The sequence below is a fragment of the Ambystoma mexicanum genome, chromosome 4p (genome assembly GCF_040938575.1).
Source record: "Ambystoma mexicanum isolate Mex_15411 chromosome 4p, UKY_AmexF1_1, whole genome shotgun sequence".
NCBI lineage: Eukaryota > Metazoa > Chordata > Amphibia > Caudata > Ambystomatidae > Ambystoma > Ambystoma mexicanum.
Window position 1 is genome coordinate 742,819,578 of NC_090927.1, and position 15,808 is coordinate 742,835,385.

The 15,808-nt window shown below is 49.5% G+C and overlaps 1 protein-coding gene across 1 annotated transcript in view; it reads right to left on the bottom strand.

Moving 5' to 3' along the window:
• Positions 1-15,808, bottom strand: part of ELOVL4 (ELOVL fatty acid elongase 4) — a 253,873-nt gene that overhangs the window by 163,842 nt on the left and 74,223 nt on the right. Inside the window, exon 2 of the mRNA XM_069606299.1 lies at positions 7,744-7,931. Coding sequence (XP_069462400.1) covers positions 7,744-7,931 — 188 coding nt within the window. The remainder of the gene's footprint in view (positions 1-7,743; positions 7,932-15,808) is intronic.

Genomic DNA, 15,808 nt, shown 5'->3' on the forward strand with positions numbered 1-15,808 from the left:
GTCACACACTAAGGGATTATGCATTGCCTATTCTAATTTTCGGGCGTTTTACACAAATGTGCATTATTTTTTTTGTAACACAGGCAGCAATTAATAATGTGGAATACGCAGTTTAGCTACTTGTGGTGGGATTACTTTTCAAAATGAGCTCTATAAGAGCAGAGGGATAATAATCATGATGACTTGGTGCCATACCTGCCTGACCTCCAGATTTTTCACGGAGACTCAGGAGGAATTTTAACCATTTCTCCGGGTCTCCGGGAAAGAACCTGGAATCTCAGGAATTTTGGTGGGGGAACAGCTTTCTCCGATTACTTTTTTTTTGTTTTGTTATGCTTGCAGGACTGCACTGCCATGGACTCCCTGCCCGAGTGTGGCTTTGTCTCTGCGGTAATGACTAACGCTTCCAGCACATTGGCAAAACGAATGCAGGTGAAGCAAAATAACATGCGTTTATTTTGCTTCACCTTTCATTCTTTTTTGCCGACTTTCAATGCAAACGCGCGTTTCTTTTACTTTCTTTCTTTTTGCCCAGGTTAGGGTGGACTAATTGAACCATTGAACCACAGCCATCAGGTTTTCAGTCTGGACAACTCACCACTGCATTACATAACCTGATGAAAAACAACTAAGGTGAAATGTCCAATTTCGGTACTGCAAAATTCAGGAAATACCTTTGTATGCATAAATCTCAGCAATTTTGATTTTCAAATGTAGGGAGGCATGCTTGGTGCACTGCTCTACGTAACGTTTCACGCTGGAATCCAGCGGCTGGATTCCAAGCGCTTTAATAATGGACGTCTGTGTTATTACACACTCGAGATTGTTTGCCTCCAATCTCTGCCAAAGTGCACTAGAGCAGTGGGGGGACACCCAGACACACACGGACACACGGACACACACACACACACACACACACACACACACGTCGGCCCAAACACTTACCTGATGTGCTGCTGCTGCATCCACCACCCGCTCCTCTTTTCCGAATGACGGGGGCGCGAGCCAGCCCCAATCATCAATCTATCAGTGCACGCGCGCACATAGCCTGAGGGCACGCCGCACGTGCAGTGCGCCGATGGGCCTGGCTGGTGCCAGCGGAACCCGGGACCGGGGAAGTGAAAGCAACAAACAAATGTTGCTAATTTGTCAATTGCTGCCCTGCCCTGCCTCAGGGCAAAGGCAGCCTGAAGCAGCAGTAATCGTTGTTTGATGTGTGAGTGACAAACATTATTCTGAATAGGCCTGGCTGGTACGTGTGGCCTGGCTTGCAGGAATCAAAGCACCACTGCGCGACGCCCCCTACAGGCTGACTAACTTCAGGCAGCCACCGGAGCTGCCTGATACAAAGACCGGCCCTGCCTCAGAACACAAATGGCCTGCAGGCGGCTTCTTGCTCCTCTTCAGCTCGCTCTGCTCCCTTCCGTTTCTCCCCTAATAGAGTCAATCTGTGTAACAGGTCAGGACGGGAGCACTGACGGAGGAGTCCATAAGCCACGCTCGCTCTCTCTGTCACTTCAGCACTCCCTCCCTCCTCTCAAAACGCACAGCCTCTCAAAACGCACGGGCTCTTCCCTCTTCAGGCTCATACCATCTTGCCTAATCCCCCCCCAAGGAGGAGCCAGTCACAAAAAAAACAATACTCCTACGTCCCGTCCACTTTTCATACTTGTGGGACATTCCGGACCAGAGCACTTTTGTCAAAAAGCATCAAACATTTTATTTCGGTTCTCTTTATTTTTTACGCGGGGTACCGCACGTGGCAGTAACCCCACCCTCCTGAGCTCTGCCCCACGCATCGCCCTTCAGTCCTTTTCTCCGCGCGGTTGGGGCTGGACGCACTTGCATCGCTGGGAGTTTTTCTTTTTGGCTCCCATTGTCCTTCAGTCTTGCTCCGGTTCCTCAGTTGCCAGTCATCCGTCTATGCCAGAGCATCTGGGATTCGCTTCCTGTTCTTCGTGCGAGCGTTGTTTCGCAGAGGCGGATCCTCATCCTGTTTGTCTGGAGTATCTAGGCCTGGAACATTGTTGGGACTCGTGCCTTTACTGCGACTCCCTGTTCGGGCACTCCAGCGTCTTCTTTTGGTGGGAGGTCGTGTTCAGCGCGTTCCTCCACCGCATTTGCAGCTTTTCACTGACGAGAAGAAGCTCCAGGTGAGCCCTTTAGTTTTCTGGGCACCCCGGCTGGGGGACTCCTTCCCGTAGTCCTCAGCGGCCGCGAGGGGCTCTAGTAGCTCTGTCACCAGGATTTCCCCAAGGACCTAAACAGGCGCACCGGAGATTCCTCTGAGGGTTCTCACGGACCTGCCATTACTGGACATCGTTCCAAGGTTCACCTTCACAGTGTTAAGGTTAAGCTCAGTTCGGCTGGGTGTTGGGATACGAGGGCACGCCCTGAGGTCTCCTCTTCTGGAGTTCTCTGTACCGAGTCCCGACTTGAAGCCCCTCATAAGGGGGCTTTACGTACCAGGTTGAAACCTGAGGTTGCTCTTGTGGAAGCTAAAGTCTGTACTGACAGATCTGAGAGGCCTTCTCAGAAGGTCTTGTCCTCCACTGTCCCACGCTCAACCTCCTTGGTGGCCATTTTGGATACCTCCCTTTCACCATCTTTCATGACGTCGGGTGCTGGAAGCATTTCTTTGGGGCTGAGCAGTTTTTCCACACTATATGCACAACGGAAACCAGTTGATCGGTCCTGGCGAAAGCTTCAGCTAAGGCACCTTATACACAGAGGCCAGGGTCCCAGACTTGGTCTTTCTCTGGATTCAGGCGGTTTCAGGGTCGCCATGTGTGCAGATCTGAAGCTTCGGTTGGTGGCCCCGCCTAAAGCGGTGGTGGCAAAGTGGTTCGTTTTTCTCTCAGCCATCAGCCTCTCTACAGGGACAGGTAGTCTCCCTGCCGACAAATCACCCTTAAGTAATTTTTTGTGGGTCTCACAAGACTCTGCTGGGCGGACGGATCTGGTCTCATCTGGAAGGGTGGCAGACCATCACCGAAGACCGGTGCGGTTTGTCCATCGCTCAGGCGGGTTTTTCGCTCTACTTTTCCTCCTACCCCACCCTTAGAGCAGAGGTACAGAAACTTCTATACCTCATACCTCAGAGCGGTGGAACCTGTTCCCCTCAGAGAGCGGGTTATTACGCCAGTCTTTTTCACTGTGCTCAAACCCAACCAGGCTGGCCTGTGCACCATCTTCGATTTTTCCAAGAGAAATTCACATCACGCCCTGCCAAATAAAGTCTTCTCTTCGGAAGGGTGGCTGACATTCTGATTTGGAGCCCGCATGTAAAATATCGGCGGTTCTCCGTGGGAGCAGAACACTTCAAGTACTCCCTTTTTGGTCTCTGCTCTGAGAGACACACCAGAGACTCCTCCGAGGGCCCCCGCAGTGGGTCTGCCAATACCCGATCTGCTTTAGGAGGTTCCCCATTTGGGGCGAAAGTTGAGCCCAGTTCTGCTGTGGCTCTGGATACCAGGGATCGCCCTGAGGCTTCTCCATTTGGGGTGAACTGTTCAGAGTCTTAGCTCGAGTCACTTCTCGAGGAGGCTATATGGAACGGGGTTAAACCTAAGGTTACCCTTCTTGGGGCTAAATCGGACACCAACAGAATCGAGGGTCCCTCATCGGGGGTCTTGGCTGTAAGGTATATCCCTCAGCCATCCCACGTGCACGGCCGTGGTGAAACGAGTTCTGTTGAGGCAAAGGAAGGTGGTCGCGCACCACATGCCTCCGAGTACCGGCTCTGCTGAGGAGCCACCAATAGAGGCTATTTCTGGGACAACCCCTAGGGTGTTGATTAAACACCCTGGATCTGCCAATACCGGCTCTGCTGAGGTTCCTTGTTTCAAGGCTAAGATGGCACGCAAGGCCCCTGACGAGACTCACTTGCTTCTGTGACGCAGTTCGCCCCAGGTGTGTGAAAATGGCGGCCCAATCGCTGCGGGCAATGGCGGCCATTTTGAATGCCTCCCTTACAGCAACAGGGTAGTTCATGTTCACAAAGACAATTAGGTGGCAGTGTTTTACTTCAACAAGCAGGGCGGCACGAGCCTCCTCTCGTTGGGGATCTTGCATACAAATTTGGGCTGGGCCATCCAGAATATTGATTGGGTCCATGCTGTACACATCCCGAGTCACCTCAATATGACCGCAGATTCACTCAGTCGCCAGTCGGCATCTGTTACGAGCAGGACATGAACAGTATTGTCCTCTCCAACATTTTCCATCAATGGGACACTCCAGAGGTGGACGTCTTTGCAACTTCTTCAAACAAGAAACTGCCCATAGGACACTATGTAAACCCAGGAGCACATCGAACTGCACTCTTCTGTTCGAGGCTCCTAGGTGGCCAATCAGATTCCGTTTTTCAGAACTACAGCATCTGGTGGTACTCCCCAGGTCAGATTGCTGCAGATTCCCAACCTGCTTCACCAGAGCATTTTCCAGATGTGGCACCCCCTCCCCACAATCATTCAGCTTGGTGGCCTGGGACCAGAGTTCAGATCGTCAACACAGTTCGATCTATTCAAGGACGGTGTGCGCATATCCAAGCGGCCACGAAGCCCTTTACGAGAGGTCAGTGCAGGAGCAAATGACTCCGGTTTTGCCATTGGTGTTTAGCTTAACAGCTCCATCCCAGGCAAGCTTCAGTCAACACTGTTCTATCTTTTGTGCCTCATCTGGCCGTTTATGGCATCCATGTTCTGTTATGCAGAACTTATTTACCCGCTATTGCGGCCTTACAAACTAAACTATCTGTCCACGTACAGCTGTTACTTTTCATTGACTAATCCAATCACCAAAAGGAATTTTGCGGGTCTCTTCATCTCTTCCTGCCGGGGCGTTATGCTAAAAGCCATTTGAATGCATGGCCACTATCGATCTTCAGTACTTTTTTGGAAAGTTGCCTTCTCATCGCAATAACATCGCCAAGGCGAGTAAGTGAGCTTCAAGCTCTTTCTGTGAAACATCTGTTCCTCACTTCCCACAGGGATAAGGTTGTGCTTCGCTCTCATCCTTCCTTCCTGCCTAAGCTGGTTGCCGATTTTCATTTGAACAAGCCTGTCTTCTTTCTTGAACTGGCATCTGATGCAGAAAAAGTTTTACACAACTTGCACGTCAGACGAGCCCTGAAGTTTTATCTCGATAGAACGAGTAAGCTCAGAAGCTCCTCACAACTCTTTCTCACATTCAGAGACCTGAAGGGGAACCAGCTTCCAAAACAACTATTCCCCGCTGGATGGCCTCTTGTTTTTCAGTAGCCTAGGTATTCAAGGCCTTCATCACCGAAGAGTATCCATGCTCATCTACTGAAAAGCGTCTGCTGTTGACTTCCGAAGTATGTCCCTTGGGAGTCCATCGCCAAGGCGGCTCTATGGGCCTCCCCATCGGCTTTACCTGAGCTTGAAGGCTGATGCCCAATTTGGCTAGGTTGTTCTTAAGAACATATTCCTGTGAAGGGGTTTTCCATCCACCCGTATTACCTATGGAGTGTGCTTGGGAAACTCCCACAAGTATAGAGGGAAGGGGACGGGACGTAGGAGTATAACAAAGTTACTCACCGTAGTGACTACCTTACTCCTAGTCCATAGTCCCCTTTCCTCCATACGCCCGCCCGCCGTCCCCTCTAATAAGTTTCCTCCATTATTGCTTAAATGGTCTCAGACCTGGCGATAGAAAAAGGACTGGAGGGCAATGAGTCGCTCAGGAGGGCAGGGTTACAGCCACGTGCGGTACCCCACGTAAAAATAAAAGAAGGACACAAATTAAATTGATGCTTTTTGACAAAAGAGCTCCGGTCCCAACCCAAAGGACGGCATGTCCCACAAGTATGGAGGAAAGGGGACTATGAACTAGGAGTAAGGTAGTCACTATGGTGAGTAACTTTGTTATTCCTCACAGGGGCAGCCTCAACCCTCCTGCCGGCAACGTACCATGATTCCGCCATGTCACAAGCCCATCAAAAAAAATAATCTGCATGCACGGCTCAAAATGGGTTTGAATTATTTATGTATATACACATTCTTTCTTTTTTCGGGAAACCCTGAATACATAACCATTACAAACATGAAATTCAACATACATTTAATAAATACAGCACACGACTAGCACAATACATTCATCCACTAATGCCGCATTAACCATTCAGGGGAATATAAACATAGATGTTTGAGGCAATACCTTTTTCGTATGAATGAGCCAACAATAATCTGCATGTAACAATTTACTCCTCAAAATAAAAGGCTAAAGTATGACAGGAAAGTGGTCCCTACCATTACCAAATACAGACATTTTACAAGAGTGAGGGTACATTTGATAGCCAATACAATGTTTTTCTTTTCAGTTTACATATTTAATATTCAATCCTGAAATCAGAGCAGGGTTACACTTAAGACTTCCAGTGACTTAACTCTCCCGATTTATTTTCTTCTGCGACGATACCCTAATGACAGACTGTTTTGATAAAAGAAAGCTAACATTCCAGGCTCTAAGTACGGCACTTAATTCGGAACGCATATGGTGCTTTCTATGCCAAACTATTGAGCTGAACATTTTCTTGCCCCATGATTGCAAGTTTATCTTTATCAGAGCATTGGGCCTGTCCAGTGGAAGCAGTAGGTTGACACAGGGTAGAAAGCCAATTCCCATGCCCAGCAGTGTGCTTCTGGGTGTGCCCCTTTGCTCTTTAGCAGACTCTGCATCGCCATGAACGCACTGCATGGGTCGTGGAACCAGAACCTCTCCTTCAATGCATAGGAGAGGCCTTCAAATATTTACTTTTCTAGGTCCTTCTCAGTTTCTTAACCATTTCTGCCTTCTGCTTTTGGATCTCACTTGCAGTCCCTGGCTAAGTGCTGCCGAGTCAACTCCCTCACCCTGCCACACCTCTTATCTTTGGGGATCTACTTAAACAGCTCAGACATCTAGAGCTTCATGCTGTGACTCTGCTCCTCACCTTGGTGCTGCTGTCCTCAGTGACTCAATGTGGTGCCATGCTTTGTAGCCTTCAGCAACTCCTCCAGCAGGGCCCGTTTGCTGCTATGGAGCACAGAGCTATTTAGAGACAACCTGCAAGAGCCAATATATAACAAGAACTGGGAGGGTGAGGAGGTTGTACTGGTCACTAGATCAATGCAAGAAGAAAATTGCAAAGCAATCTTTAAAACATCCCTTCTGGTAGGAGGACAAGATACTAGAACATTTCTGGCTAGTGGCCCAAGCAAGCTAGGTAAGTGGCTTGGTGATCCGTACAGCTTGCTTGAAGCTATGTCACTATTCAGATGTAGTACCTTTTTTTAATCATGCTCCTTCTCAGAGGAAGACATGGCATGGCCAATTTGACAAGGCCAGCCATGATGAATCAACAATCTTCACACCAAGTCCACCATGTTAACAAATGAAAATTGGTACAGAAAATAATAGATTTCACAAAGTTAAAAACATAACAACGTGCGGAGCAAAGATGCCAAGGTCCATCTACAAAGGTGCGAAAAACCTGGAGCTCAGCCATAAAACAATTTTCGGCCATTTTGCCCATTTCTAGGCAGACATTAAATGACAACAGCATAAATATATCACTTGCCTAAAGTTACTGTGGGCTCTTTAGAGGTTGAGAAAGTATTGTGAAACGCTATGTAGAATAAAATGAAAGCTATGTTGAAGTGACACAATGTGGATGAAAACATCTATCTGAAAACCTTGCAGCTTTCTTACACTTAAGAATATGAATTCAATAATACTAACCTCTTTGAAAATAAAGAAATTAAGAATGACCATTCCAAAATTGTAGATTATGAGCAGGTAACGTAGCTGGAAGGGTTCTCGGTTCTTCATCCATATAGGGCCCAACCACACAACAAGAAGGTAAAGAGTGCTGATAGCCAGAGTAGGCAAAGGAGACTGCATCAAAGGCCAGCTCTCAACACGTTTATCTGGGGAATTTAAACACAAAAATTAGCAAATGTCAATCAATGAGTTCACGAAAATGAGCATATGCAGTTCACTCATCTTGATTAGAACACCGTGCCAGCCACCATGAACAATTAGATGATGTTAGGGCGAGGTCCCTGTGGGAGGGTTCCAAGAGGCCAACCTAGTCAGTGAACAATGGATCTGTTACTTGGTCCAGCCTAACTCTCAGGAAGTAATGCTGAAAGAGCTTCAGGGGATATGGGGCTTGTGTGCAAGTACAGCTAGCAACAAAGACAGTAAAGAAGCAACACACCAAATGAAAATAATATACTATTTATTAGGCCTTAAGCACGCATACAAGTAAAACTCAAGATTACTATACACTACCAACACTGTTAGTAATCTCTAAAGGAGACTACACAACACTTTATCATCCAACACATTTAAAAGCAATTCAAATATGCAACGCACAATTGTAACAGTAAAATGTAAAGAGAAATCAATAAAAAGCAATGCAAGGCACCCAGCCTTATTATAAGGCAGACGCCTCACTTGAGCAGTCATTCCCTAGCAGGCAAAAAACCTATTCAATGTCTCGAAAAAAATCTAAATGTATTTATTACATTCATGTAACCCCAAGTCCCAGGGGTATCACAGATTTGGTACAGTAGGATGGCAAGGAGAAGAGTCACAAAGATCTATACATATCTGTCAAACAACCAGGTTTTTACCCATTTTTTTGAAGGTTGTGTAGGACTGTCCATTTCGTATAGTCGGTGGAAGAGAGTTCCAGAGGGTGGGCACTGTGAGACAGCAGCGGATACCACTTGCCCTCTTCTTTCTGTAGCGTGGAATAAATAGCACCGTACTGGATGCTGTCCTTAGTGAGCGCAAATGTAGTTTTGTGCCGATAGAGTTGTTAAGGTATTGGGGGCTTCTTTGTGGATGCACCGGTGTGCAATCAAGAGTTTTGAAGTCGATACAGGCTTAGATAGCCAGTGGACTTCTCGTCTGGTTGCAGAGACATGATAAGATCTACGTAGGCCCAGTGCAGCACGCAGAGCTCTGGAAAGATCTGCATCAAGGTGAGCGCCTAATGTTTTGATATTTTTAAAGGACCATTATGTCAGAGCCATCAATGCAGAAAGGTGGAGAAGAAAGAAATCGAGGTTATTTAGTCGGTAGGGTGAGTGTACAATGAGCAGTTCTGCTTTAACATCATTAAGACAGAGGTTGTAAAAAGGCCATCCAAGGCGTGGCCTGGAGCGCCATTGATGTGGTCGCTCTGCTGAAGCCGCCCGTGGATTACCCGCTGCCGCAGCAAAATTCATGCGGTTCCCTTAACTAAAACGGATCATCGACATCAGCTATGAGGATCGGAACCGGAGGGGCTTAAACGTGGCAAAAATGAAGAGCTAGTGCAGAAACACTGCACCCGAAATCGCCGTCCGAGACCCAGCACCCTGCGCCACCCGAGAAAAACAAGATGGCGGGCGCGTATCTGAGTCCATACGCAGCTGGGAAATGGAGGCGAACCGGACAACGACATGCGAGCTGGTGGGAATGAAGGCCCATATACGAGGTCCAAACTGAATCCAGACAGAGGAGGCGACCAGGAAAGCCAGCCCAGCGCCCGAGCTTGACACAGCGGTGGAGGCCGTGGCGGGACTGTGCCTGTAAGCCGGGCCCACCCAGTGCTGGGTAACAACCCTCAGAGGAGGGGAAATCGCGAAGCCAGTCGGATCGTGGCCCTGGGGGGGACCCCATTGCAGCGTGAGCTCCAGCTGAGACGAGCTCCCGCTTCTGGAGACGCCCAATCGGGGCTCTAGCTGCAGAAAACTACTCACCCACGCTAGCTGCACAACTCATCTGCTTAAATTACCGAATAACCCCCCTCTGAGATCTGCCTCCCGTATACTTCCTGGGGTGCCCGGGCCCACACTCCGCTCGGCGGAACCGGTTTTCTCAGGAAAGCTGGTCCCCCCACCTCCTGGCACGGACGGGCTTCGCCTCGGATCCGCAGAGCCCACTGCTCTAGAAAATCACGCTGACCGCAAGATCTTCACCACATTCTCAGAACCCCTCAAGGGAACCTCGACGCCTCCGGGTACGTCGGCCCCACTCGGCCCCCATGTCTAAACAAGCGAAGACCAGCAAAAACCCAGATGTAGCCACCATGTTCTCGCCAGCAGACAAGGGTAAGAAACAGGACCCTCCCAGTCTTACCCCACAAAAATACCATGAAGGAAAAGAAGCTCTCCCCACCAAAGGAGACCTAGTGGCTTTTATGGCAGACATCAAGACTGAATTCTGCTCATGCTTGTCAGAAATCAAGACCAAAGTTGAACAGACTGACCAATGGGTGACTGAGGTGGAGCAGAGACTGGGAAAGATTGAGGACCACTCACAAGAACACACAACCACACTGGAGGAAGTCCAACGATCGATCAGAGACCTACAAGATAAGTGCGAGATCCTAGAGTTCAAGCAAGAGGACCTTGAAAATGGGGCCCGCCGTAACAACCTCCGGATCCGAGGGATCCCGTCCTCCATACCCGATAAAAACCTGGCGGAATACGTTGAGGACTTCTTTCAGTCTTTGCTCCCACAGCTGGATAAATCCCAGCTTTTGTTGGACCGCACCCATAGACTACGCCCACACTAGGGAATAGACTCGGATCTCCCTCCAGATGTCATTACGAGGGTCCACTTCTTCACTACTAAAGAGGCCATCTCAGCTGTTAGCTGTACTGTGGACGAACTCTCTTTTCAAGGATCATCACTCCAGATTTACCAAGACCTCTCAATGCTTACTCTCCAGAAGAGGAGGGCGCTCCGGCCCCTGGCACTCTTCCCCCGAGACCAAAAGGTACGATACAGATGGCTATTTCCAACAGCCCTGCAGTTCTCATACAAGGGTGCGGTACGACGAATCAGCCACCTCGAAGACGCTAGCAAAATCATGCACCCAACCTCGCCCAAAGAATCCGCCACACCAGAGTCGCGAGATAACCGAGCCCCCAGAGCCAGCCCTTTCCCCAAACCCTAGGCGACCGCAATGGTCAAAGGTGCAGCGGAGCAACAGGAAGAGATAATCGAGGACAGACGCGCACCCAGTAGGCTCCCATCAAACATACTCACCGACCATCTGGACCTGCCCCATGGGGAACCATCACCTCTAATGTAAGGAACTTGCACTGCTACCTATGGTGGCGGGCTATATCCACAGCTCATGCCCACTCCAAGGAACGTCCCAACCCTGAGTCCTTGGAAAGTCACAATACCAAGTTATTTGTTGGCCCTGTTGGCCAAGGGTGCGTCCGCACAAACAATGTCGGCCCACCCGCTAGTTAAAGATAGGGCCTCCCGTTGGGGGCTTGTGTTAAACTCCCAAGTGCAGGTTGACCCTCTTAGCTCTCACCAGGGATGGCGGTTGACCCGCTCACCATAGACCCCCCCCCAAAACCAGATGGCAGAGGAAGACCTGGCCCCGGACCACCAAAACCTAAAACTCCTCTCCCTCAACATCAATGGGCTGAACTCTCCCCCCAAACGGAAAACCATCCTGCAGAAACTCCAGGATGAGGAGGCCGCAGTGGCTATGCTCCAAGAGGCTCACCTGTTACGGGCGGATGTCGGGCGGCTCCGCTCCTGGCTATATCCACTCCAATTCTTTGCCTCAGGGGAAACAAAAAAGGGGGGCACCGAAATCCTCTTTAGGAAAGACCTACGTCCCCAAATAATTCTAGACACAAAACCATGCCCAGAAGGTCATTTCATAGCAGTCAAATGGCTCCTACTTGGAGACCTATACACCTTCATCTCTGTGCATGCCCCCAACTCTGGCCAATCTAACTTCTATGACTCATTAAGCTCCTCTCTCACGCTTCACAGAAGGCCAGACAATAATAGGAGGGCACTTCAACGGAGTGCCAGACCCGATAAGAGATAAATCACACCCACTGACCCTGAACGACTTCGCTCAGGCGCTGAGCCTCCTACACTTATTCAGATCCCTGGAGGTAGTGGACTCCTGGCGGGTCCTTCATCCCACTGAAATAGACTACTCCTTTTACTCTTATGTCCACCGCACCTTCTCAAGGATTGACCTCCTCCTGGCGTCCCCACAAACTTACGCTTTCGTCGAGAAAGTGTCCATCGGCTCAACAATCCTATCCGACCACGACCCAGTGATCATGGAGATCCGGGCTCAAAACCCCAAATCAAATTCCCCACGCAAATGGCCGTTATATGACCCAATCCTCAATGACATGTCGACAAGAGACAGAATCGCAACCGCAATCAAGAACTTCCTTGAAGAAAATCCAGCCTCCGACACCTCCCCGGCAAATAACTGGGATACCATGAAGGCAGAACTCGGGCATCTCGCACAGGGGGTGGCCTATCACCGGAACAGGCGGCAGACCCGGACGGCCTTGGAAAAAGAACTTAAAGCGGCGGAGAAAACCCAGAAGCAAAAAAGGTTGGTCCCCCAAAACGCAGCGTGCCTTACGCATGGACAGGAAAAAATTAGAACCCACTATGCGGAACTACCGCGCACCTAATGGCCAAGGCCAAACAATCTTATTACGCAAAGAACAAGGCAAACAAAATCCTGGTAGCCAAACTGTCAAAAATAAAACGAACTAACACTATCTCTGGCCTGCGCGACTCAGGGAGTCATCCAATACTCAGAATTTAAAAAACAGCAACTGGCAGTAGCCCACTTGACCCAGGTCATGACAGCTACTCCGCGAGACCAGCTTAAACAAGAGGAATACCTTCAAAGCGCGGCGTTGCCCCAACTCTCCAACTCAGCAAGAGAATCCCTGGAGGCACCAATCACAGAGGAAGAGGTCAAAGAAGCCATCAAGTCTCTCAAAACTCGAGCCCCAGGCCCGGACGGTTTCTCAACGAGGTTCTACAAACTATTCAGACCCCAACTGATTCCCCCTGGGTAACACTTTTCAACTCCTTCAGGGAAACAGCGTCGGTGACCCCTCGATGCAGGAATCAATCCTGCACAAGCCAGGGAAAGACCCACGAGACCTGGCCTCCTACAGACCGATAGCACTACTGAACATAGATGCGAACCTGTATTCCAAAATACTTGCAAATCGCCTGGGCCACATCCTGCCGGAGATAATCCAGCCGGATCAGGCAGGCTTCATCCTAAACCGGTCAGCAGGGGACAATATCCGGCGGACCTTAAACCTGGTGGACCTTGCCGCCCGAAACTCCCAAAAACTAGTACTGATGGCCTTGGATGCTACCAAGACATTTGATAGAGTGGACTGGCCGTTCATGAAACGATGGTTCTGGCCAATTACAAAGAACCAAAAACTTTCCTGAGGACCAACGGATCCATCTCGGTCCCAATCCCACTGTCCTGTGGAAAGGGCTGGCCATAACCACCCCTGCTTTTTGCACTCACCATGGAGCCCTTCACCCAAAAAATAAGAAAAAACACCCAGATTAAAGGCCCGCAGATTGGCCCATCGCAACACAAAATTGCTTTGTATGTCGATGACGTCCTGCTTATGATCTCGGAAGCTCGCTCCTCTTTGAAGCACACCTTAGCAGAGATAATCCGCTACGGTGAGGTGTCCGGCTTTTCAGTCAACTTCGCTAAATCAACGGCTTTGGGCATTGGCCTCGCCCCAGAGGAACGGGAAATTTTGGTCAAGATGAGCCCAATCAAGTGGGAAAAAAGGGCCCAATCTAGGGGTCTACATCCCGGCGGACCCAAAAGAGACATACCAGACTAACTTTCCCCGGCTGTTCAAAGAACTAGAAGATGACCTGAAACGCTGGACGACCCAGGAGATCTCATTAATGGGACGTATAACAGCCTGCAAAATTAACCTGCTTCCGAGGTTTCTTTATGCTTGCTCCTCCCTCTCAGTGGCAATTCCCGCACCAACCCTCCGAGATCTACAGAGGAAAATGTTGAAGTTCATCTTGAGAGGTAAGAAGGCTAGAATCCCTTACAAGACACTATTGGGTGGCTCCAAAATGGGAGGGCTAGGAGTCCCGGACTTACAGGCCTACAGAGAGGCAGCTCAACGGGCACATGTCCACGCATGGCAAACAAACAATCACAAACCGCCCCAGATGGGTAGAACTGGTACAATCACAGCTGCCCCTACCCCTACGATTTCTGCCACACATCCCGCCCCCCCTCAGAATACACTGGGGAGGCCTCCTTATAGCAACCAAACACACCCTGAACACCTGGGACTGGGCACTGGCGTCCCGAGGGGCCTGAACCCACAATCACTGATTTTCCATAACCCAGCTTTCTCGCCAGGGTCAAACCCCTGCAACTTCCAACGCTGGATAAACGGTGGCCTTGAGACGCTAGAGCAGATATACGAGAGAAATGCACCCTGCACGTTTGAACAATGCAAGGAAAGGTTCCATCTCCAGGAAAAAGACTGGTTTACCTATATACAACTGCGTCACTGGTGCTCGCATCCCCAAACCCTACAAGCAGCAACGCGCGTTCTCACCCCTCTTGAACGCTCAAGGACCCCCCCCCCCCCCGATTCGAGGCAGGATATCCACCTTATACAGGCAATTTCCTGACAGAGAACCCGCTGCATGGCCCAGTGGGAGGCCGATTTGGGGCACCCAATAGAGGACCAAACATGGGTGGACATCTGGACCCAAGCACACTCCTCATCCACTTGTGTCACCAGCAAGGAATGTGCATATAAAATTATGCTGAGGTGGTACTACCCCCCCCCCCTCAGGCTTCATCACATGAACCCCAGGGTGGGCCACCCTTGCTGGAGAGGATGCGGTCACCCAGGCTCTTTCTTCCACATGTGGTGGACATGCCCGAAAATCCAGCAATTCTGGAAACTATGCCTTGAAACTATTGCACAAATCACCGGGGTGGCAGTCCCGCTGGAACCGGGGCCAGTCCTGTTGGGGGTCCCGGTCCCTGCGATTTACCCACGCTCCGGAAATAGGGCGAAACTGTTGACCCAATGCCTTCTAGCTGGCCCGCTGTTGGAAGTCCCCGGACGGCCCTTGTGGGGGGTCAAAGGTGGACAAAACTATGGGACATATTGATAGCAGAAAAGGTAACAGCGGCAAAAGCGGGGACTCTCCACCGATTCCAGAACATTTGGGGCCCGGTACTAGAATATGATCAACGTTTTCACGCTCTAACCTACAAACCCATCAATGCCCGATGGACCCTGAGAGACCAGGAGGACCCCGGAGGGGACACAAAGTGGGGCCACAGATCGGACAGCCCAGAGGGTGGAGGCCTCGAAAGGGGAAGGGAGGGAGAGGGAGGGGGGACAGGTCTGGAGGGAGATATTTGGGGGTCAACACGTCTCTGATACTGTTTTTGATTTATGCTTGTCAACCTGCCTTGATTAAAAATAAACATTAAAAAAAAAAAGGCCATCCGATTATGGCAACAGGGTTACTTGTGTGATTGCTTGAGGTAGAAATGAGGATTTCTTTATCGTCTGAAGGTTGCCTAGATGACACCATGAGAGTCTAACAAATCTAAGAGTGGCTTAGTATAGGTATAGTAGAGGTTGTATGAGAGACAAAGTCCTTGGGAAATGTTGAAGGGAACCATGATGGGATCAGTGGCCACCATCAATGAATACCCTTGATATGCAGTCACTGTCAGGATTCCATGGCATATTTCCAAAATTTCAAAGAGACATTACATTAGAAAACTTTCATCAAGAAGGTACAAATAAACATTCATTTTTAGTCTTCATCATCACATGTTTAAGTAGGATAATTGGTTCAGTGATGTTTGGGTTCTGATTTAAACATGCCAATATTTATATATGTTTGCTTAATGATAAAATATACAGAAAGTGCCTATTTCCCCAAGCCAAGATGGAGGTTCAGTTCAACAACA